Genomic DNA, 24,757 nt, shown 5'->3' with positions numbered 1-24,757 from the left:
AAGGCATAGGGGAATTCAATTAGCTATTGGTCTTATTAAACAGTGTTGAAAGCTGTTGCATGTACATTATTTGTATTCTACTTTCCAATGGAAAAGAGAAAAAGTAATAAAAATATTTGATTTCCATAGAAATAAATAGAACAATTTTTTTTTTTTACAAACCAATATTAATGATAATTTACTAATAAATTAGATCATAAAATGGGCATTTGCTTAATAAATTTGGCCACCATTAGATCTTAAAATTAGCATTTAGACAAAAAAAGTAAAGGTGAAAAATGCCAATGCACTTTATAATGTTGCCTGAGATAATAGAATTACCTATGTTATCTGCTTGCTGTTTAATATATGAAATTCCAATTTCCTCTATCTAAAAGAAAATAGAATTATCTCATCAGCTTCATCAAATTTTCCTTGGTTTCAGATGACTCTCCTGAACCAAGCCTAACTTTTAAGCAATGATTTGATGGTAATAGTTGATAAAGCCTAGGGAAAGGAAGAATTACTACGGTTGGTCATAGGCAATGACAAGCAAACAAGGTTTGTTATATGCTTTGCTTGCAAAGGTTGGTTTGGATATTCTCATCGTGCAATCGGTCAAGAAACGTTTTCTTATGCTTTCGGTTTTTATAAATTATATGATTTATAATATGTTATTTGATCTTCTAAACAGCTTTAAGGCTTCTTTCTCCAAAAGTTTTGAGAAGAATCTTGTTTCCTTCATATAGCCTTTTCTTTGAACACCTTTATTATTGTGTCTTGGAATTCGTTTTCAGCTTATAATAAAAATAACAAAAACAATAATAAAAAAAAACTTTAGGAACTTTGAAAATGAACGACGATTATCCAATGATAAATTCTTAAAAATTACAAATAGTTAAAATTTTTATAAAAATTTAGGTGAGAAATTATCTAAATTTAACTTAAGTAGTGAAATATTTTAAATTAAATTAAAAACTTTAGGAAATTTTGAAAATGAATGACAATTATCAAATGATAAATTCTTAAAAATCACAAAGGTTTGATTTGTTAAGAAATTTTTAAGAGAGGAACTTTTATAAATTTAACCTGCGAAAAAATTTAAATTAAATTGTGATATTAAAAATTGAAATTTATTTTCAAGTTAAAAAAAATAACTTTATAGAATAAATTAAATAAAATCAAACAGATAAAATTTTTAATAATCATAAATGGTTGGTTTTTTTAAAGAAATTTTTAAGTGAGAAAATATTTTTAAATTTGGGTCACATGGTGAAAATTTATATATTTTTTAATAAAGTAAAAAGTAAAAAAAATTGATTAGAAATAATAAAACTTCTATAATAAAAAATTAAATAAAATCTGAAAATGAAATTCTTAATAATCATAAATGGATGATTCTTTAATAAATTTTTAGGAGAGAAAATCTTTTAAATTTGATCTAAATAGCAAAAAATTCAGATATATTTTCAATAAATAAAAAAAATCTTTCCATAAAAGACATTTAATTAATTTGACAATGGCCTCTGTAAGTAAACGAATGAATTCTATGAATACTCTTAAGATAAAAAAAGTTTTTAAGAATTTCACATAATGGTGGGGAATACCTCAAATTTTTCTCATAAAAATTTAATTAGAGATTAAAGAGTAGCAATAAAATATAAAATTAATTCAACGATAGAGCCTTTTCAAGTGAATGGATAGGTTTTTTTGAATACTTTTGAGGTGAGAAATATTTTAGAAATTTCACAAAATGGTAGGGTAGATCTAAAATTCTTTCAATAAATAAATATTAAAATTTAATTAAAAAAATATAATTTAAGCAAGAGATTTTAGGATAATTTAGAATTAATTGATATCATTTTACGATGGACGTTGTAGGGATGCTATGATCTTCTTTACACATAACCGAAATTTCAAACCCAATTTTGATAAGTAGACAAGAACTTATTTTTTTTAAAGATTCTTAGAAAAGCTTAGGATATTTTAAAAAGATAAATTTATTCATTTCTTATTTTTGTGGATCACTATATCGATCCAATGCATTTGCTTTGCTGTGAGAAGCTTCATGAAAGCAATGGTAAACTCATATTTTTCCTAGTACAAATAAAATTTTGCTGTTTGGTAGCATTCATGCACTTGGATATGTCTATATTTATGTTTGATATTAGAAGAACACACTAGATGACATTGAATAATTTGCTCCAAGCAGGGGGTAATTTAATGAGGAGGTCATAGATTAATCAAGGATGATAGTTGTTTGCGTGTATGACAGCAGATGATAGGATTGCAACTTACATCCTATGGAGTGATATATTCTTTAAGGTTTAGAAAAAACTTAGATAAAGTTCTTTAGATGAAATTCTTTATGTGAAGTTTGTTAAGTTTTTTTTTTTTTTTTTTTCAAATGATTTAATAAAAATTTTAATAAAAAATCCAAACTCATAGATTGAAGTTTAATATGAAAATCAATAATATACAAAAAAATATTAAAAATATTATTTATAATTTAAATTTGATCGATACTTATTTAATGGTAAAAATTTTGTTAATATTTTTATTAAAAATGTCTATCTAAATATATATATATATTTTTTTCAAAATTTACACACATAATCTATGAAACGAGATCTTTCGATCTTTCAATTTTAATTTTTATTTAATCATTTAGTTTAGAACTTCACAAATTTCACCTAAAATATTTAATCTAAAGTTTTCGTTAAGGTTTAGTCACGTATCTGATTTATGGCCATCTTTTCAGAATACATGGATAGCAGCCTCACCTAGGTGCCATCTTTTGCCTGCAGGCTAAGACATTGTGGGCCAGAACTAAACTTGTAAAATTGATGAAAATATGGTTACTGAAAGTTTCAATCTATTGTTTCAACTTTTTCTTTCTTGTTTTTCATTTTTTCATTAGGCTGTGGACTAGCAGGTAATGGTCGGTTTGCTACCTAAAATGCAAGTTATGGATTTATCCTTAATTTCATTTTTTTTGTGCTTCTCATGAATCTTACATCTTGTTTATGGATCCAAGCTTGTAATAAATATCATCTCTTACATATATACATGTAAGCAAAACTCTAGGTTGCTTATCCAACAAAAGGACATAAAGATCAAAACTCTGGTGTATAGTGATAGGAGCATGTGCCATGGACATAAAATCCAAGCAAACTTAGCCTTTCATATTTTGCACTGTTTAACTTTTCAGTTAGCATCTTTAGAGATGATTGTGAAACTCCAACAACTTAACTTGGGTGCAAGTATTATTGGGTCACATGTGTTTGGCCCAGTTTATGAAGGAGCTTATCTATTGCAAAAGACGATGCTAAGTGTTTCTCTAAAAATTTTAAGAATTTTTAGCTCATGGGGAAGCAAATTTAAGCTTTTAGATGAAGCTATCAATTAGAGCTTCAGCAAGAAATACTAATTTTAATAGCAAATATTTGATGAACAGTGTTTACATTCACTTTATTTTTCAATTGTTTATTATTGCATGTTATTTTTTTATTTTATCTATTTTTTATTGAATTCATTTTATTATTATAATTAACAAAAATATCTTTTTCTTTTTTCACCTAAAACCATGTAATATAATTTAAGAAAGTTGATTTTTTTATTTATTAAAAATATATAAAATACTGTCAAATAGTTTTTTCAACATTCTACGGCACTTATGTATTAAGTTTGCTATTTTAACTTTAGAGCACTTTTAGAGCAGCTCTACAATAGCACTTCTTATAGAAGCTCCAACAAGGCTAAACAGGCTCTATATTTGATAATATAGCTTCTTTTCTTTATGGATTTTTTAACCTGCTTTGTGCTGCTAATTTTAACAACCTTCCACTTCTGTCATGAGTAAGCCACTAAATTATGTTGTTTTCTTGTGTAGAATCTTGCTAACCGATCACTAGTTGATGATGTGCTGAAGAAAGTTAATGGACTGAAGCCAATTGCGGATGAACTTGGTGTACCTTTAGCTCAGCTTGCAATTGGATGGTGTGCTGCAAATCCAAATGTATCATCAGTTATTACTGGTGCTACAAAGGAATCTCAGGTTAGTATTTTATGTATCTCATTATTTCATTTCTTATTTTTGTGGATCACCATATCTATCAATGCATTTGCTTTGCTGTGAGAAGCTTCATGAAAGCAATGGTAAACTCATTTTTTTTGTATCGCAATATAAAATTTGGCTGTTTGGTATACATTCATTCACTTGAATATGCTTATATTTATGTTTGATATAAGGAAAACACACTGTACGATGATGAATAATTTGTCCCATAGAGAGGCTAATTTAATTAGTGGCTAATAGATTAATCAGGGATGACCGTTTGCATATATGACAGCAGGTGATATGATTGCAACTTACATCCTATGGAGTGATATATTTTTTAAGGTTTATAGAGATATCTGCATTATGGCCATCTTTTCAGAATACACGGATAGCAGCCTCACCTAGGTGCCTTCTTTTGCCAGGAGGCTAAGACATTGTGGGCCAGGCCTAAACTTGTAAAATTGATGGAAATATGGTTACTAGAAGTTTCAATCTAATGTTTCAACTTTTTCTTTCTTGTTTTTCCTTTTATCATTAGGCTGTGTACTAGCAGGTAATGGTCAGTTTGCTACCTAAAATACATGTTATGGATTTATCCTTATTTCATTGGTTTTGGTACATAGAAGGCCGCAGTCTGGGATAAGGGAAGGGATTGCAAGTGTTGGGATTCGACCCCCAAACCTGCTAGATGCCACCTCTTAAGGGTGATTGCATTAATTAACTGAGCTAAGCTCTGGTTCATTTCATTGAATTTGAGTTTCTTGTTTAGTTTTTCTCAAAAAAAAAGAAAAGTTATCTTGTTTAGATAATAAAACTAACTAAACATGCTTATATTACAACCAAGTGCCTTCTTTAAAGTTAAAAACTTATACCAAATTTCTGAACAAATATGTTTTTGTGTTTTCGTTGTTCACCTGTCTACAAGTTTGAGTAAGTAATAATGGTAGTTCTGTTTTTCTCGACTCTATTGAATTCTTGCTTCATCTAATTCATGGATTGCTCATCTGTGGCAAACTAGTTACAGTTAGCTAAGCTATTTGTTAGAAGTTCCAATATTAAAGAAATCATTGGTTTTTCCCCTAAATTCCTGTAGAATGAGGTGAGCATCACTAACTATGCATCATTCTAGTGGCAATGTTGGGACACATGTTAAAGGTTACGATACATGCCAATTTTTGTTTTTTGTATTTGGAAAAGGAGAGATGCAGAGAGAAATCTTATGGAGTATGTAAGGTGAAGTTAAAGGTTAAGGTCGGAGTCTAATGTCCTTGGAAAGGCAAAGAGTGCAACACAGAAATCAATTAAGACATTGTTAATTCTTCAAGAAGTCTATATAGTTGACTGTTGTTAGTATGGAAGACATTGAAAACTAAGAGGTTAATTTAACTCGAGAAAATAAAAACACAACCTAATGATTTCTGCATGGCGTTGTTTCTGTGCTTTAAAGATACATATCAACTAATAGAATTTGCAAGCATGTAGAGCTGATTAATATCTGCTAATCTATAAAATTATCAATTAGCTAAATAGTGGATAATTATCATTTTTAATTCTAAAGGAACATCTAATATATTTAGAGGTCTATCATTTGTATGCAACTGTAATGAGCTTCCAGAATATCATTTTGCAGAAACTTTGGAAATATTTTTGCTGGTTCTACAACACACTCGAATAATGCAGATCAGCACACTTTCGTCTTCTAATTTATGTGGGATTCTAATTTCATGTTCTTGGTGTTTGACTGGATATTGTCAGTGTTTATTTACTGTTAGTAATTATAATCAAACTAAACCATTATTTTATTTTTTAATTATCATTGAGATTCAAGTGCATTTGGTTCTTAACTTTTACTTGGCTTTTAATGGGTGACGCTGCTACTTTTAATACATTTGTTGCACCTGAAGCAATAATCATAACAATACAGAAGCAATAGACAATAATCAATAATCAAATACGCAGGAAAAATAAAACACACCAAGATTTACGTGAAAAACCCTCCAGTGTAGAGGGAAAAAACCACGGGCCACCAGAAAAATCTTCACTATCAAATAATAGTTATACAAAGTTCTTCTCTAGCTAAAACTAGAGCTAATCAACAACTAGAGAAACAATTGGAGAAATCTCATCAAATAAGTGACTCAACATATACACCCTGGATTTGTTCCTAGAGAGCTTCAAACCCGATCTTCACCGTTCAGAATGTAGAACTCTGAATCATAAACCTCCTGACAAGGTTTCAACTCAATCGGACCACGGATTGACTTCCGTTCAAGCAACTCTCCCTTCTCCTTTTTCTCTCTCTGTTTTTCCTGGCTTTTCTTCTTTTTCTGCTTGGTTTTCGACACACACCTAAAAGAACCCCACCTCTTTTTTATTAAGTAGCTAGGGCTCTGTGTAAAATAAAAGATCAAGGCCCATGGCCTTTACTTGGTCCAAAACCACTTACATAAGACTGGACCCTATTTTCCTAACAATCTCCCCCTCCAGCCCCATTAGGAGGAGATTCATCACCATAGCAGTTTCATTTGGAACTTACCTTGGCCAGGGAACTCATTTCGGCCAAGTTACTGTAAAGCTCAAGCTTTTCCCTGAGAAGTTTAACAAGATCATAAGTACCATTCTTTCGCAATGATTTCATCTCTTCTTTCATTGCTTTTAACCAGTTCTCTCTATCCGGAGTAACCTGCACATCTTGAAAGCTTTCTGGCTCTCTTTCACTGGTAACTAAAATAAAATCTGAACTTGGATACATGGTAGATGGCCTGCGCTCTCTAGTAGATCTCCTGGGCTGAGACTCTACATCACTTGATGCCGAAGGTAGCTCCCCCTGCTCAACACTCTCAAGCAGAGAGGATTGCTCCTCCTGCTCAAAACTAATAGCATCTGACTCATCACCAACTGTAGCTGGCTTATTCATATCCCCAAGTTCTGTTTCTTGCTCATTTTCACCATCTATGGCTCTTTCCTGTGGAATCCCTGTCGGTGTTGAAACATCACACTCAACAGTAACTTGTGTAGTCTTATCATTTTTCTCAAAGTCTGCTATGGTTTCTTTTTCATGAAAGACCACATCCCTGCTTCTGACTGTCTTTCTCTTTACTGGATCCCATACCCTGTAGCCAAATTCCTCATCATCATATCCTACAAACACACACTGTGTAGCTTTACTGTCAAGCTTTGATCTCTGCTCTTTCGGTACATGCATGAATGCTTTACACCCAAAAACTTTCAAGTGAGAGTATGAAGTATCTTTCCCTGTCCACACTCTTTCTGGAATGTCAAAGCCCAAAAGAACTGATGGTGACCTGTTAAGTAAATAACAAGCTGTGTTGACTGCTTCACCCCAGAATGGCTTTGGTAATTTTGCCATCCTCAACATACATCTGACTTTTTCCACAATGGTGCGATTCATTCTTTCACCTATACCATTATGCTGCGGTGTTCCAGGTTCTGTCCTCTCATGCCTGATCCCATGCTTTGAGCAATACTCTTCAAAGCCTTTAGATGTGTATTCCTCACCATTATCAGTTCGAATACACTTCAAAGGTAACCCTGTCATCCTTTCAACCATGGTATGAAATTTTTGAAAATACTACAGTACCTGACTTTTGTATTTCAACATATACACCCAAGTCTTACGTGAAGCATCATCAATAAAAGTAATAAAATATCTGCTATCACCTAATGACTCAACCTTAATGGGACCATATACGTCAGAATAAATTAATTTCAATCTATTTTTTTTTCTGAGAACTTTTACGAAAAGAAACTCTATGATGCTTACCAAACAAACAATAATCACATGAATTGAGAGACATACCTTTGGTCAAGGGAATGAGAGACTGTCTTGCCAAAACCTGTAACCCTTTTTCACTCATGTGTGCCAGCCTCCTGTGCCACAAGTTTGCTGAAGCATCATTTTCAACGGTATTTACCTGGTTACCGTTCAATTGTATCCATGTCTTATACATTGTGCAGCATAGTTTTTCTCTTGCAACTACCATAGATCCTTTGAGAAGCTTCCACTGTCCATTCTTTTGTCGGCTTTCATATCCCTCCTTATCAAGGACATTAATAGCAAGCAAGTTCATTCTCATATCTGAAATGTGTCTGACATCCCTTAAAGTCAACATGCAGCCTGTACTAGTTTGTACAACAATATCACCAATCCCAACAATCTGCGACACACTCTTGTTTCCCATCTTGGTACAACCAAAGTCTCTTACTTTGTAAGTTGTAAACAACTCTCTCTAAGGAACACAATGATATGCCGCTCCTGTGTCAACTATCCACTTAATGCCGGGATCACTAACATGATTGCAATCACCATGTGTACAAATCAAAGTAACTGAATCACTATCTGAATTCACTGCTGCAACATTGCTATCATCTGAACTCTTGTCTTTCTCATCTTTTCGCTCTTGCTTCAAGATTTTACAGTTTCATTTTATATGACCCGCCTTACCACAATGAAAACACTTCACTTTACCTCTAGACTTGGATCTATGTTTAGACTTACCACGGCCTTTTAGGTCCTGACCTCTGTCGATGTTTTTACCCCTGTTCTCTGTAACCAGAGCTTGATTCCCAGGGTCTACATCTTTTCGCCTTGCTTCTTCATTAAGCATACTGTCTTTTACCATATCCAATGTCACCTTATAATCAGGAGCTGAATTAAGAACAGTCACAATTAGAGTATTCCAGCTGTCTGGCAATGAACCCAAAAGAAATAACGCCTTCATTTCATCATCCATCTTAAGCTCCATAGTAGTCATCCGATTAAATATATCTTAAAAATCACTCAAGTGCTTTGTAACAGATCGTCCATCCCTGTACTGTAAAGTTACAATCTTTTTAACAAGCATAACTTTATTCATACATGTTTTTCTCTCATACAATGCTGCCAATTTTTCCCAAACAATGTGAGCATCTGACTCATGCGCTACATGATGAAACACGCTGATATCAACCCATTTTCTGATTGTAGCCAGCGTCTTTCTACCTAGCTTCTTCCAGCTTTCATCTTTCATATCTACTGGTTTAGCCGAATCACCCAATGCTGGCTCATACAAATCTTTGTAATATAGATGATCCTCCATCATAGGCTTCTAAATTGAATAATTCGATGCTGTCAATTTTATCATGGAACCTGTATCACTCTCCATGATCTCAAATAGAATTTACTTCTATCCTGGGTTGCTTCTGTATCGATGTCTCAAAATAACCCTTGCTCTGATACCACTTGTTGCGCCTGAAGCAATAATCACAACAATACAGAAGTAATAGACAATAATCAATAATCAAATACGCAGAAAAAATAAAGCACACCAAGATTTACGTGAAAAACCCTCCAGTGTAGAGGGAAAAAACCACGGGCCACTAGAAAAATCTTCACTATCAAATAATAGTTATACAAAGTTCTTCTCTAGCTAAAACTAGAGCTAATCAACAACTAGAGAAATAATTGGAGAAATCTCACCAAATAAGTGACTCAACAAATACACCATGGATTTGTTCCTAGAGAGCTTCAAACCCGATCTTCACCGTTCAGAATGTAAAACTCTGAATCATAAACCTCCTGACAAGGTTCCAACTCAATCGGACCACGGATCGACTTCCATTCAACCAACTCTTCCTTCTCCTTTTTCTCTCTCTACTTTTGTTGGCTTTTCTTCTTTCTCTGCTTGGTTTTCGACACACACCTAAAAGAACCCCACCTCTTTTTTATTAAGTAGCTAGGGCTCTGTGTAAAATAAAAGATCAAGGCCCATGACCTTTACTTGGTCCAAAACCACTTACATGGGATTGGACCCCATTTTCCTAACAACATTTACATGCAACTAAACAGTAAACTTTTCTTCTCCCTATTCAGATTCAAGAGAACATGAAGGCACTCGATGTAATCCCATTCCTGACTCCTGCAATTATGGAGAAGATTGAGGCTGTTGTTCAAAGCAAGCCGAAGCGACCAGATTCATATAGGTAGATGCAGAATACCTATTGCTTCATTAGCATATGTCATTGGCATAGCATTCTTTTAGAGCAAGGTTATGCCCCATTTTCTGTAATCAATTTGTGTACTTGATGTTTATTTGGTTTCTGTGTTTTGTGCTTCAAATATCGGAACTTCCATGTGTATGGGACCCTTACGAAAAATTGGGAAATAAAATGAGTTTGGAAGTGGTTTGTGATTGCTGGTGGATTGTGAATGCATATGGTTTGGAATACATTTTGGGAACTCAAATTTATTTATTTTATAATATCTGCGTTGGTCTGAATTATGGTGGCTCAATTGATATTTCTCTGCCTAGCTTCTGTCACATAGTTCATACCCTGCCACTCATTCTCTTTTCAATGTGTTTTAAGATTACTGATCCTGTTGCTAAACATTCTTTTTATTCAACTCAAATGGAAATAGGCTAAGCCAAGTTTAATAGCTACAAGGTCAAGCATTAAGCAGCTCAGAATGTCAATATTTTTTGGGATAGCTTAAAGACAACATATTCGGTAAAGTTTTTGCAGGAAAAAAGATCTTTTCAAAGTTTTTTTTTTTTTTTTTGAACGACAGACTAAGAAGAATATTTTCACATTTAACATTTCGAATCGATATTTAGTGAAAAGATCATGGAAAGAGCAGAAAGCATTGAAAACTTTCTAGAGAAAAAAAAAAAAAAAACCGCGGCCAACTAGCCAGCTTTGACGAATCACAATGTACAAAACCGTTAACAAAATCAACTACCATTATTTCTTCTTCCTTCTATCTACTAGTTATCTTCGGCAGATTCATCGCCTGTTTCCTATCACATTCTCTTGTCCACCAGAAAACTTTCCTTTATTACTTTTAAAGAGCAACTAATAGAAAATTTAGATAAAAGAACGGTTATAAGGTACCCTGAATTCCTTTATTACTTTTCAAAGAAAAAAATAAAAAATAAAATAAAACAAAATAGCAAGATCAAGTCCTAGGAAAAAGCAACAAGCAATAATCAATTACATTCGAATCACTCTTAGACTAATATTACAGAAACGATAAGCGGTTCTAACTTATAATAATAAGTTCACATCACTCACAGCAAATAATTGTAATTTAAAAGGTATTTTCCATAATTTACATAAAATATATATAATACATAATAAAAGAGAGTATGTTTTCTTACTTTTAAAGAGCAATTCCAGAAAATATGGTTTGCATGAGGGTAAATAGAAGGATGACTGCAGCAGCAAGAACGGAAATAAGTGCCCAAGGACTATTGAAATAGTAGTGATTCAAGTTGGCAAGCTGTTTGTTCCAGCGTCCTCCGCTATATGCGTTCACTTTGTCTGATACTTCACGGTAATAGTATTTTTTGGAAGAGTAGGTTACTGAGTCAGTAAGTCTGTTAAACATGGTGGCAACTGCTTCGTCATTACCTAAATTGTTGTTAACAATTCCACGGTGTGTGAGTATTTCCACATCTTTTGCAGAGTTAATAAGACAGTCCATGAATACGGCATAATCCGTGATATGAGTTATATCTCCGCACGAGGAAAACTGCTCCAAGGCAATGAGATTTCGAAGCAAACAGTTTGTCCAATCATTGATTTCCAAGGTTGGGATTTTCAGAGTCCCTTTTTCAAACTTAATATCAAACAAACTCTCTCCCTTCACATTTTTGAACTTGATTCCAGCCTCTTTGAGTTCCGTGGCACAACGTGTGAGGCTGGTATCCGTTGCTTTCATATTTCGATAGGCCGTAATTTCTATAGGTGATGGACGCCAGTATTCATGTATCAAGTCCAGTAGGTGTCCGATTTCATTGATCGATTTTACACCATCTTCAGAAAACTTTGAATCTGGTAATGTGTACGTCAAGAATTTCAAAATCGTTCTAGCGAAATCTTCCTCATCGGAAATCCCAATCATACCAACTAACTTCAATACAACAAAGAAGGGAATTTGATTTTCAAGTAATAACAACTCACAGCGTAAGGAGGAACGCAAACCAATCACCTTAAAAATGGGGTCATTGTCCACCCTCGATGACATGCCAAAATACATCCGAATTAGCTGAATAATAAAGCAACCATCAAGGAGCATCATTTTGATGAAATCATCTGATTCAAGATTTATAGGGTCTGTATACCAATTGCGAGCTCTTGTCTCTAATTTTCTCATTGCCTTAACATATTTCGGGCCATCATTGATCTCCCCTCTTTCTTCAAGTAGCTTTTGAAGATACCGAAGCTTATGCTCTTCCATTGCTTTCAAGTGAACCTTATCGCGGTGGTAAGGACCGATTGCAAGTTGCTGTGGTTCATAGGCCTCCTCATCTACCTTGCGAAGATGATTAGGCACTTTGCAAATGCAACTTTCAGGTTGTATTGGCGATAATTTTGCAATCATTTCCGTTATGTTAATCAAAACAGGGTCGTCTGCCATCACGTTCTCCTGCGAAGTGCACCAAACCAGGTTAATTATTAGTACAAATAGAAATGCCAAACTTTCAAAAGTAAGCCTATCACATATGCATTAATATGACCCAAACGGACGAAAAGCTACCACTTAAGTATTCTTAATTGATGTAACAGAGGTATAAATTGACTTAAAACTTTACCACTACGATAAGTTCAAGCAAATTATTAGTTTTGCACAATAAATTATAAAAAATATAGTTTTACATAAATATAATCGGATCTCTCCTTATTATATATTAGTTAATTCTATAGAGTTAAGAAAAAACAAGGCATTGTCATGCATTTATATATCCGGCGAGGGAGCAAATAACAAAGGTAGAAGTGTTTATTGGCTGGTTGGCAATGATTCTAGTTGCAACCAAAAAGTCAGGCAGTAAATCCAAACTCAAAAAGTCACCATGCTGGCCAGCACCAATAAAATAGGCATATACCGGCCACGTAGCATGGCAATATCAACACCTTAGTTCTTTGTTGACATTTTAACAGACAACATATAGCTTTGTTTTCAAACCTTGGTTTGATTGGATATGATTTTTCAGGAATTGAATAGGTCGGAATCAAGATTATTATTATAACTTTTGCATTTAAATTTTTATTGTGTTTTGTTCTCATTTTATTTTAAAGTTTATTATTGTGTCATAAAAGCATAACTAAAAATAATATAGATTAATCAACTTAAATTTAAAATAATTCAAAACTCATATTAAGTTTACATAAAATTTTAACTCATTTTAAATTTTAATTTAATTAAAAATTAATGTAATACACTTAATTATAAAAATGAACTAATTTAACTCAATTTTGAATTTATTTTAACAAGTCAATAACTTAATAGTTATTGAATATAATCAAAATTTGAACTGAAATAATAACTGAATTAAAATCCAAATTTTCTTTTTTCACCTTTTGTAACAATTTAAGAATTTTTTATTTAAACTTTTTTCCTTCATCTTAAATGTCTCACTTCTATTGCCTTTGTGATTTAATTAGTTAATTAATTTTTAAGAATATTTCTAAAGTAAAATTACAATTATAAGTGATTGAATATATTATTAATATATTAATATTTTTTATTTGAATTTAGGATGATTTGAATTTAATTTTTTAAATAAAGATAAGTATGCACTAATTATTGAGTCAAAGTTGCCTAGATACATAGTGAATAATTGAATATATAGAAGTAGATAATAAATCATTTCTCAACCTAATTGACCATTGACCATAAATTCAAAACTCTACTCTAAAATTATGCAAAGTCAAAATTTAAAATGTTAAATACATAACTAAATAAAAATTTATCAAGTGAATTTAGCTAATGAATTCCCTTAAGTCACTTTTAAATTTAGTTAAATTATAGTTTATAATAATATTTGTATATTAAATATAATAGTGATAATTAATTTAATGAATTTCAATACTTTTAAATAAATATTACGTAATATGATAATTTTAAAATTTTAATGAATAATCTTCAACTATGTAATGGAGAAAATGAAGTATGAATAGATTTGCATTCTTTTCAATGAAATATTATTTAATACTAATATTATTTGTAATTTAGAGAAGATAAATCTTCCAACTACTTAGATGACCTAAAAAAATAAATAATTTAATATAATTTTTTTTAAAAATTTTTTAATCTACTCTTAAATATCTTTACCTAATTACACACTTAATTGAAAAAAAATTATACACTTAAATTTTCTCAAACTCCTAATTTTTAAATATAATTTTAATAATATGTCAATTAATATGTGAAATAATCGTTAATAATTTAATATAATTAAAAAATCAAATATAGAAATTAATCAAAGTTGCCAGCTATGTGAGATCTACAGACACCAACGCGCAAGAGGCTTGTCGGCTTGGACACGTAGCGGAATTCAATGGTGGATGGAGATGATGGTACACGTGGCACAGATAGTTAGATAGCTGGGGATATGTACGGGGGAGGGAGGTCGGGGCCTTTGTTTGTTGTCGTTTTACGTGACGTGTAAATTCTACGTAGTTTTGTATAGAAAAAGAAAATATGGTGGGGACTTGGGAATGGAAGTGTGAATGTGAGATAATAATGAAAATATTGAAGAAGTGAAAGGTTGGTTTTACTTTTTGGGCTTTTGATTTTCTTTATCTGTTTTTCATTTGCTTTGAATTGTTGAGGATAACAAGTTAAAGAAACAGGGCCAAGGGGATTTTTGAAGATTTTGATAATTTTGAACACAGTGAAGGGAAAGAACTGTCATCTGTGTTTTTTACGCTATCTTTTTATAAGGCAAAAGTGTGAATTTTGATATTTTGGCACTCTTCTTTGCACCAAAAAGGTCTATTAATTATTCACATTTTGAATAATTATATTTTAAACAAAAACATTTGTTTATAATAGCTAACAATGAAATAGTTATAATTATTTATAATAATTAATAATGAAAGAATTATAACTATTTAAATATTCTTAAACATTTCTAAGTAATAGTTAATAATAAAAGTTGTAATTATTACGTTTAAATATTTTTATTTTGTAATAATAGTTTTGGAGATTGTTTGACGAATTTAAAAATATAAGAAGTTGTCACTAATTTTGATTTTTTGTTATGTATGATTAGACAACTTATTAAAACTTAATTTTTCAATAAAATTTTAAAATTAATTAAAATTTATTTAAAAGATACTTTTTGGTTTGAAAAAATAATTTAGGTTCAAGAGTACGGTTATACATAACAAAAAATTAGCATCCTTACAGCATCCATTTTAAAAACAGTATCAATTAATTATGTGTTATTTATTGATCTTGACAAAAAAATCTTAATTTTAATATTTAAAAATAATTTCCTTAATTTCTCTTTTTATTATCACAAACTTGGTTTTTTGTTTTTATTTTCATTTTTCACTTTTTTCAAAAAATTTTATTATTTTTTATTATTCTATTTTTATTTGAAGAAAATAGAACCTTATTATTGAAAAAGCTTTTAAAATATTTTAGTACGTTGATAACATTGAAAAACATTTTTTCATTTAGAGATTTTTTATAAATCACTATTTGAATTTTTTAAAAATCTCTTCAAATGGATCAATTTTACAAAAATTTTTCAAAACTTTAACCCAAAATTCATATCCAAAAACTTTTTTTAAATTTTTATGACAAAATGATTATTTTATAATATTAAACAGCTGCTAATTATTTATACTTTTGGAGTTACTTAGCCGCTTCTAAACGTTATTTCACTTTTTGGGTGTTGGATGGTTTCTCGAGTGGTGTCATGTATTATAGTTGGTTGCAGTAGTTGATTCACTCTTTTCTTAGCATTCATTGATTAGTGGCGTGGAAAAGGTGCATTCGATCATGGGCAAAAATGTTACTAATACGATAGTTTTTCTTTCATTTCAATCTTAGGACTGAGTCTCATGATTTCTTTTCCAATATTTATAAATTCCCCCTCATCGACAACATCATCCAAAGTTGAAATCCAATGTAAGAAGTTAAAAAAAACTCTAAACACCTTACAACTACAAATTTAGTAGAATTTGAAATCCAACAGAGGCTAGGAAAAAAAAAGACTTTAATCTAAATAAATAGTGAAATCGATGATATGGCAGCAGCAAATTGAAGGTTAGGGATAACTTTTATATATTGTTATTGATAATATATAATAAATTTGCTTATTATATTTAAGATTCTTCCATGAGAATTGGTATATGACTAAAGAAATTTTGTTTTTGTTTGATATGCATGTGTGCACAATAATCTATATAAGTTTATGCTAAAGAACTACTTTGTGTGATGAAATAAACATGTAAAGGCCCTAATGCCATGGAAATCTTTGTAATGTTAAAGATATAAACAATATATCCATTCTTCTGAGTTGTGACCATATATATATATATATATATATATATATATATAAGCAACTATTAAAATTTTCATGTCTGTTACAATAAATATAATGAATGAACAAAATTAATCAACAGTGTTAATTTCACTTTATACTTCCCTGGGTTATCTCATTTTATTTGTTTAAGTACATATTGTGTGAATTACATGGCAATGAATTGAAACAACCATGAGCCTAGAATTGAACATGGAGTATTTACTAGTTATATATTTGTAAGACCATGATTATTTAAATGAAAATAAAATTCTTAAGAATTGCTTCAAGGCATTAAAAAATTTTTTGAAATTGTAGATCTTCATTGAAAGAATTAAGTACATGTGATATTGTCATAAGTTCACATTTTATTCCATACTTGTATTTGATTGATCTAGGGAAGAAAGCATAATTCATAGTAATTAGTTTATATATTGTTTCAATGTTTATATCTCATTGATTAATTACTTTATTTATGTTATGCAAGAAATAAAACATATCATTTACTTCAATTTCATTGAAGAAGTTATATGATTCTTGAATAAGCATGGAACTTGAAAAAAAAAAAAACTATTAACCATGAAAATGAATAAAAGATAACACATTTTTAATAGAGGTTTGTAGTCTATGTTACTAAAAGGTTAAAAGGAATCGTAGTCTAAACCATTTCATTATTTGACATGTGAACTCATGATTGGACTATTTTACAATTTTTATTTTCAATTAAGAAATAGTTTTCACTAGAAATGAATTTATATCATATATTATTTGTATGACAAAATTTTCTAGTCAAAGGCAGAATAGTGGAAACGGAAGAGTATAGGCTTTCATAACTAAGCGCACTATTTTGATATGAAAACAAATTTTCTATAAAAAATTTCTTACTTGGTTGGTAGTCATGAGTTTGGCTAAAAATTTCTTTTGAAGATAACAATGTGATTAATTATTGTATTTTAACATGTTTGGTTTGATTGTTGTGGGCCATAACATATATGATTGAATTGGTAGATATAGTTTGAACCAGATAATATATGGGTAAAAGAGAATTATCTCTTATTGTGTGATCTAAATGGAAAACTAAAGGAATAAAATCTGATATAATTAAGGGGTTAATAATAAATAAATTAATAAAATAATTTTAATAAAATAACTTTAATAAAATGGATAAAATTTATTTTATCAAAATAATTTTAATAAAATTGACATAAAATTTATTTGAGATGATAAACTTGTCTTGATATTAGACTTGATATTGATGTAAAGGCTCGTGTTTTCAACTTGAGGAAAGAACAAACTTACACGAACAAAACATACATAATTATATATATCTTATACTGAAACATGAAAAATTTTTACTCTCCAAAAGGATCAAGTTGTGCCCAGAGTGACCAGGTCAAGTACATTATTACTTGTTTTGTAATTATCATTCAAGTACTAACCATCCAGTAGCAGCCAATCGTATTTATTGAAAATTCATTGCTTTGATATAGGAAATTTAGGCTAGAAGAAAACCTACATAGAGTCCATAATTTCCATTTCTCATACAATTTTTTTAGCTGTTTGCTGTTGTGATTTAGAATGGTGTACATTAAATTTTTATTTTGATAAATAGATTTAACGTTTATATTAGTTATTCATTTGAATAATTATATTTTGAACAAAAATGTTTGTTTATAATAGTTAATACTAAAAGAGTTATAACTATTTATAATAATTAATAATGAAAGAGTTATAACTATTTAAATATGTTTAAATGTTTATTTATAAAAGTTAATAACAAAAGTTATAATTATTATGTTTAAATTTTTGTTTTGTAATAATTGTTTTGGGGATCGCTTGACGAATTTAAAAATATAGAGTTATTACTAATATTTTTTGGCTAAGTATGATTAATCATTTATTAAAACTTACGTTTTTAATAAGATTTAAAAAATTAATTAAAATTTATGAAAAGTATAATTTTTGGATATACTAAAACAGTTTGAGCAAGAATACAGTTACATATAAGAATTATTAGCACTTTTACAGTAACCATTTTAAAAACTATATTAATTAATTATGTGTTATTTTTTAATTTTGACAAAAAAATCTTAATTTTGATATTTAAAAGTAATTTTCTTAATTTCTCTTTTTCTGTTTTTATTATCACAAATTTGATTTTTTGTTTTTATTTTCATTTTCCACTTTTAACAATATTTTGCTTTATTTTATTATTATTCTATTTTTATTTTAAAAAAATAAATTAGAACCTTATAATTGAAAAAACTTTTAAAATATTTCAGCACATTGATAATATTAAAAGAATTTTTCTCATTTAAAGATTTCTGAGAATCACTATGCAAAGTTTCTTAGAATTTCTTTAAATGGATCAATTTTACAAAACTTTTTAAAAGTTTAACCCAAAATTCATATCCAAAAACTTTTTTTTTAGAATTTTTATAATAAAATTATTATTTTATAATATTAAACAGCTGCCAATTATTTATATCTTTAGAGTTGCTCGGCCACTTCTAGACATTATTTCACTTTTTGGGTGTTGGATGATTTCTCGAATGGTATCTTATATTGTAGTTGGTTGTAGTAGTTGATTTACTCTTTTCTTAGCATTCATCGATTGGTAGAGAGGAAAAGGTGCATTCAATCATGGGCAAAGATGTTATGATATTTATATAAAGTTTGTCCTTCATTTCTATCTTAGGACTAAGTCTCATGATTTCTTTTCCAATATTTTATATATTCCCCCTTATCGACAATGTGATCCAAAGTTGAAATCCAACGTAAGAAGTTAAAAAACCTCTAAACACCCCACAGTTATAAATTTAGTGGAATTTGACATCCAACAAAAACTAAAAAAAAAAAAGAAGACTTTCATCTAAATGAATAGTGAAATTGATGATATGGCAGCAAATTGAAAGTTAGAGATAAATTTTATATATTGTTATTGACTATATATAATCGATTTGCTTATTATATTTATGATTCTATCATAAGAAATTGGTATATGACTAAAGAAATTTTGCTTTTGTTTAATATGCATGGTTGTACAATAATCTATTTAAGTTTATGCTAGAGAACTACTTTGTGCGATGAAATACACATGTAAAAGGCACGTTCAATTGTAATGCCATGAAAATCTTTGTAATGTTAAAGATATAAAGAATATATCCATTCTTGTGAGTTCTAACAACAAATATATATATATATAAATATATCTATTAAGTTTTTCATTCTTTTAAAACAAATATAATGAATGAAAAAAATTACTCAGCAGTGTTAAATTCATTTTATACTTCCGTGGGTTGTCTCATTTGATGGTTTAAATACACATGATGTGAATTATATGGCAAAGAAATGAAACAAACATAAGCCTAGAATTGAACATGGAGTACTTGCTGGTTTTATATTTGTAAGACCATGATTATTTAAATCAAAATAAATTCTCAAGAATTGCTTCAAGGCATTAAAAAAAATTTTGAAATTGTAGATCTTCATTGAAAGAATTAAGTGCAAGTGCTATTGTCATAAGTTCATATTTTATTCCATACTTGTATTTGATTGATCTAGGGAAGAAAGCATGATTCATAGTAATTAGTTTATATATTGTTTCAGTGTTTATATCTTATTGATTAAATACTTTATTTATGTTATGCAAGAAATAAAACATATCATTTACTTCAATTTCACTGAAGAAGTTATATGATTCTTGAATAAAAGATGACACATTTTTAAGAGAGGTTTGTACTTTATGTTACTAAAAGGTTAAAAGGAATCGTGATCTAACCCATTTCATTATTTGACACGTGAACTCTTTTTATAAATTTTATTATCAATTAAAAAATAGTTTTGACTAGAAATGAATTTTTATCATATATTATTTGTATGATAAAATTTTCTATTCAAAGGCTGAATAGTGGAAACGGAAGAGTATAGGCTTTCATAACCCAGCGCACTATTTTGATATGAAAATAAATTTTCTATTAAAATTGTCTTACTTCGTTGGTAATCATGAGTTTGGCTTAAAAAAAAGTGTTTTGAAGATAACAATCTGATTAATTATTGTATTTGAACATGTTTAGTTTGATTATTGTGGGCCATAAAATATATGATTGAATTGGGAGATATAATTTGAACCAGATAATATATGAGTAAAAGGGAATTATCTCTCCTTAAATGAAAAAATAAAAATAAAATCTATGACAAATATATAAAGCAATACAAACAAATTAATAAATTAATTTTAATAAATTAGCTTTAATAAAGTGAATAGAATTTATTTTATTAAAATAATTTTAATAAAATTGACATAAAGTTGATGTTAACAAAAAATTGACTTGAGATAACGAATTTATCTTGATGGTAGAGTTAATATCGGTGTAGAGACATATGTTATCATCTTGAGGAAAAAATAAACTTACACACTGATCAAAGCATACATAATTATACATATATATATATATATTTTAGATTGAAATATGAAAAATTTTTATTCTCCAAAAGGACCAAGTTGCGTCCAGAGTGACCAGTTCATTACATTATTGCTTGTTTTGTAATTATCATTCAACTACTAACCTCCTGGTCGCAGCCAATTGTATTTGTTGAAAATTCATTGCTTTGATACAGGAAATTTGAGCTCGAAGAATGCCTATATAAAGTCCATAATTTCAATTTCTTATACACATTTTTTGTAGCTATTTGCAACTTCCAACAAAGAAACCAAGTGAAACACCTTTGCAAGGCATGGCACCGCTCTGTGAACAAGTAAGTATCTCGTATCTTTAAATCTAAAAATTACAACTGATCATGCCTGTCTCATTAATATAGGTTTTTTTCTGTTAAACCGTAATTTAAAATTCAGGAAATCAAAGATGGTAAATGAGCTGAAATTCTCAGATGGGTTGAATTGATCTTCACTTATTCCTAGTCAAAAAGCCCAGAAAAGTATTGAATTGCTCTTCACTGATAAATTGATCATTTTATTTAAAGTTGTTAGAGTTTTTAACAAAATCTTTTGTTATTTAAATATTTTATTGGATAATTTTATTTAATAAGTTTGTTTCAAATATGAAAAATTAAGAGTTTAAAATATGATTTAATTTAAATATTTTTTATTATTTGGTTAATTTTAAAATTAACCAAATTAAATTTCATCAATTAAAATTTTAAAATTAATAAATAAGTTCAGTTAACAAAAATAAAATAATTTAATTTAATTAATTCAGTTTTAAATAATTTGATTCGTAATTAATTGAACCAACTGAATGAATACTCATAATTTAAGTATTACTAATGATTAACAGTAATTTAATGAATGAGAACAGAGAGGAGAAAAAGAACAAGATTTTTTTTAAAAAAAAATACAAAATTACTGACAAATAACTAATATTTTAATTTAGATATACTATGAAAACTTTGCATTTTATTTCTAACATAGTTTTACTCAATTTACAGAAGAAACTATTGGAAGACCCTGTTACCATTGACATAGGCAAAATGCTTGAGAGTTTATCAGAAAAAACATCTAAGCCTTGCATTTCCAAAGTACCTAATTATCTTCGTCAGGTAAACGAGAAGGCATACGAACCACAGGTAATTTCAATCGGTCCATATCACCGGGGTAAGGATCACTTAGAAGCAATGGAAAAGCAAAAGATTCTCTTTCTTCAAAAGCTTCTTGAAGAAATAGAAGAGAATGATGTTTCAGTATATGTGATGAAAATGAGAGAATTAAAAGATAAAGCTCGCAAATGGTATGCAGAACCTGCGAGTGATCTGGACACAGATGATTTCGTTAAAGTCTTGCTCCTTGATGGTGTCTTTATTGTCCAGATAATTCGCTTGTTTTTAAAAAAGCGTCCATTAAATTTGTACGATGTGGTACCTTGTTACAGCAGTGGTTTATGACTTGCTTTATGCTATGACATGTTATTAGTCAAAAATCAACTTCCCTTCTTTGTCCTTTGGGAGTTATTTTGTATGATTGAGAGGAGCAGGCCTGACCAAGATATGATCTTCGTGGAAGCAATCTTTACGATATTCGGCAATAGAGTACCAGGCAAAAGGCGCCCGGAAGGTGATCTGAAGTCCCCGAATTTATCAGATATCAAGCATTTACTAGACTTCATGTATCACTGTTGCTTTCATCCTTCAACTTCCGCAGTGAGGGCCCGTAAAAAGAAATTCAGACCCTATAATTCAACTTCAGAAAAGAAGGACCGTGAAGAGAACCCTAGAGATCGGAATTGCTTTAGATCATATATCAAGCATTTACTCGACTTCGCGTATCATTGCTGCTTTCATCCTTCAACTTCGGAAGTGGAGGCCCGTAGAGAAGATAATTCAACTTCAGAAATGAAGGACGGTGAAGCGAACCCTAGAGACCGGAATTGCTTTAGATCATATATCAAGCGTTTACTCAACTTAAGGTATCACAGTTGCTGCCATCCTTCAACTTCACAAAAAAAGAATGAATTGAATTTCATACGTTGTGCCACACAGCTCAAAGAGGCTGGAATCAAATTCAAATTGGTCGATGGAAATACCATGTTCGATATACGGTTTGAAAATGGGACTCTACATATCCCTGAAATTAAAATAGGAGACGATACGGAACCTTTCCTCCGAAATCTCATTGCCTATGAGCAGCTGTTCCTAGAAGACAGAGATCTCAAGCATGCCACCGATTATATGTTATTTATGGACTACCTTATTGACTCTCCAAAAGATGTGGAAATACTTTGCCAACATGGAATTATTGAGAACATGTTAGGTGATGATAAAGCAGTTGCCACCATGATTAATTCTCTAGGCTTCCGTGTCGTCATCTCCCCCAATTTCTATTACACTGAAGTATTCAACAAGATAAACGAGCATCGCAGTAGAACTTGGAATAGATGGATGGCGAAATGGGACAGATGGATGGAGAACTTGAAGGACAAGTATTTTAACAGTCCATGGGCATTCATTTCCTTTCTGCCGGCTTCTCTGATCCTTTTACTTACACTGCTGCAAACTGTAATTTCAGTTCTCTCTTATGCTCAATGAATTCCCACTTTGTAATGTGTTATTTGTAAACACCCATTGTGTTTTATTTTTATTTATTGTTATTATTATTATTAGTATTATTTATTCTTTTTTCTTTTCTAGCTTCTCCTTGCCAAATGATTTGGTGCATTAAATGCACCCATCCCCAAAGTCCAAAATCCCAATCGCCGGCGACCGCCTGACATCGGCCTAACTTTTAGACAATTTTCAACAAAAAAATCCCAAATTTTCTGGGTTCTAGGATCTTGGATCTTGCTTGGCTCTATAAATAGAGCATCCATCAAGCGAGAAAAGCAACCAAGAAAAACCCACAAACAAAAAAGTGAAAACCTTGACCAAAAAAAAAAAAGAAAAGAAGAAACCTTGCCAAAAAAAAAAGAAAAAAAAGGTTCTACCGAACCAAAAAAAAAATCTTTCGTTAAAACCACAATCAAAACAAAACACCACAATCACACACACACAAACAGCCCCTGGAAATGGGACCAATAGCGTCAAAAACGAAAACAAAAAAAAAAAGTTTTGGTCGAAAATTTCAGCCCCTATCCAAACCATTCATGGCATTTTCTTGCAAAAAGGAGGTTAAATCAGGGCTTAGGAGGCCAGGAGGATTTTTTTTTGGTAGGTTTTTGAAGTTTACCGATCACCAAAGATGGCAGCTAGTGACCACCGATGGCAAAGGCACGACGACCAGCTCAGTTGCACGGCGTCATATTTCGATTGTGGCAAAAAGCCTATGGAGTTTTTTTTTGGACTTGGGAAAATTTTTTTCTGCAAAGGGAAGGAAATTGAAAAAAAAAAAGTAGCCTTTTATAGTGAATAGATTAACCAAAATGATGACATTTGGAGAAAACCCAAAACAATGTCGTTTTGATGCTTGAAGATCCATACGTACTTGATCCGGAGTTCACTCAACAACCCATTAACCTGCTCCCCTTTCTGACCGTTGAACAGTCAAGAAGAATCAACTCAAATCGACATTGATCAACCCATATTGATGTTGATTAGATTATTGATGATTGGTTCAGGTAAAAATTTTTTTTTTAATTTTTAATTTTTTTAATATTATTTTTATTATTTTAAATTTTATCATTAATTTTTATGTATGTTAAAATGTTTAAATTTATTTATTGGGATAAATTTTGTTGTTTTTATAATAATAGTTAGTAAAAATGAAAACAAAAATAAGAATAAATAATGAAATACATAGTTAAAAGTTTTTATAATTTTGTTAAAATTTGAAATAAACCTTATAAAATAATGATAAAAATAATAATTAGTAATTAATGACTATGATATCAATAGTAAAAAAATAGTTTCTAACCATTGATAATTTTTTTTAGAATAAAAATAGAAAAATAAC

The 24,757-nt window shown here is 30.1% G+C and overlaps 1 protein-coding gene and 1 pseudogene across 1 annotated transcript; one reads left to right on the top strand and one right to left on the bottom strand.

The window, feature by feature from the left end:
- Positions 1-11,002: 11,002 nt before the first annotated feature.
- LOC111279561 (UPF0481 protein At3g47200-like) lies at positions 11,003-12,460 on the bottom strand. Its single transcript, XM_089756593.1, has one exon. It carries the CDS (start codon positions 12,456-12,458, stop codon positions 11,199-11,201), a length of 1,260 nt encoding a protein of 419 aa, XP_089612719.1. The 5' UTR covers positions 12,459-12,460; the 3' UTR covers positions 11,003-11,198.
- Positions 12,461-21,756: 9,296 nt separating this feature from the next.
- On the top strand, positions 21,757-24,249 carry LOC111279565 (UPF0481 protein At3g47200-like; annotated as a pseudogene).
- The last annotated feature ends 508 nt before the right edge of the window (positions 24,250-24,757 follow it).

This window comes from Durio zibethinus, chromosome 27 (assembly GCF_047325235.1).
Source record: "Durio zibethinus cultivar Kanyao isolate XHJ-2024 chromosome 27, ASM4732523v1, whole genome shotgun sequence".
Classification (NCBI taxonomy): Eukaryota; Viridiplantae; Streptophyta; class Magnoliopsida; order Malvales; family Malvaceae; genus Durio; species Durio zibethinus.
This window is presented reverse-complemented; position numbering and strand designations above follow the sequence as displayed.

What these genes read in the sequence shown, in the direction of transcription:
- LOC111279561 (XM_089756593.1), bottom strand. Translation starts at nt 12,458, where the DNA reads ATGGCAGACGACCCTGTTTTGATTAACATAACGGAAATGATTGCAAAA.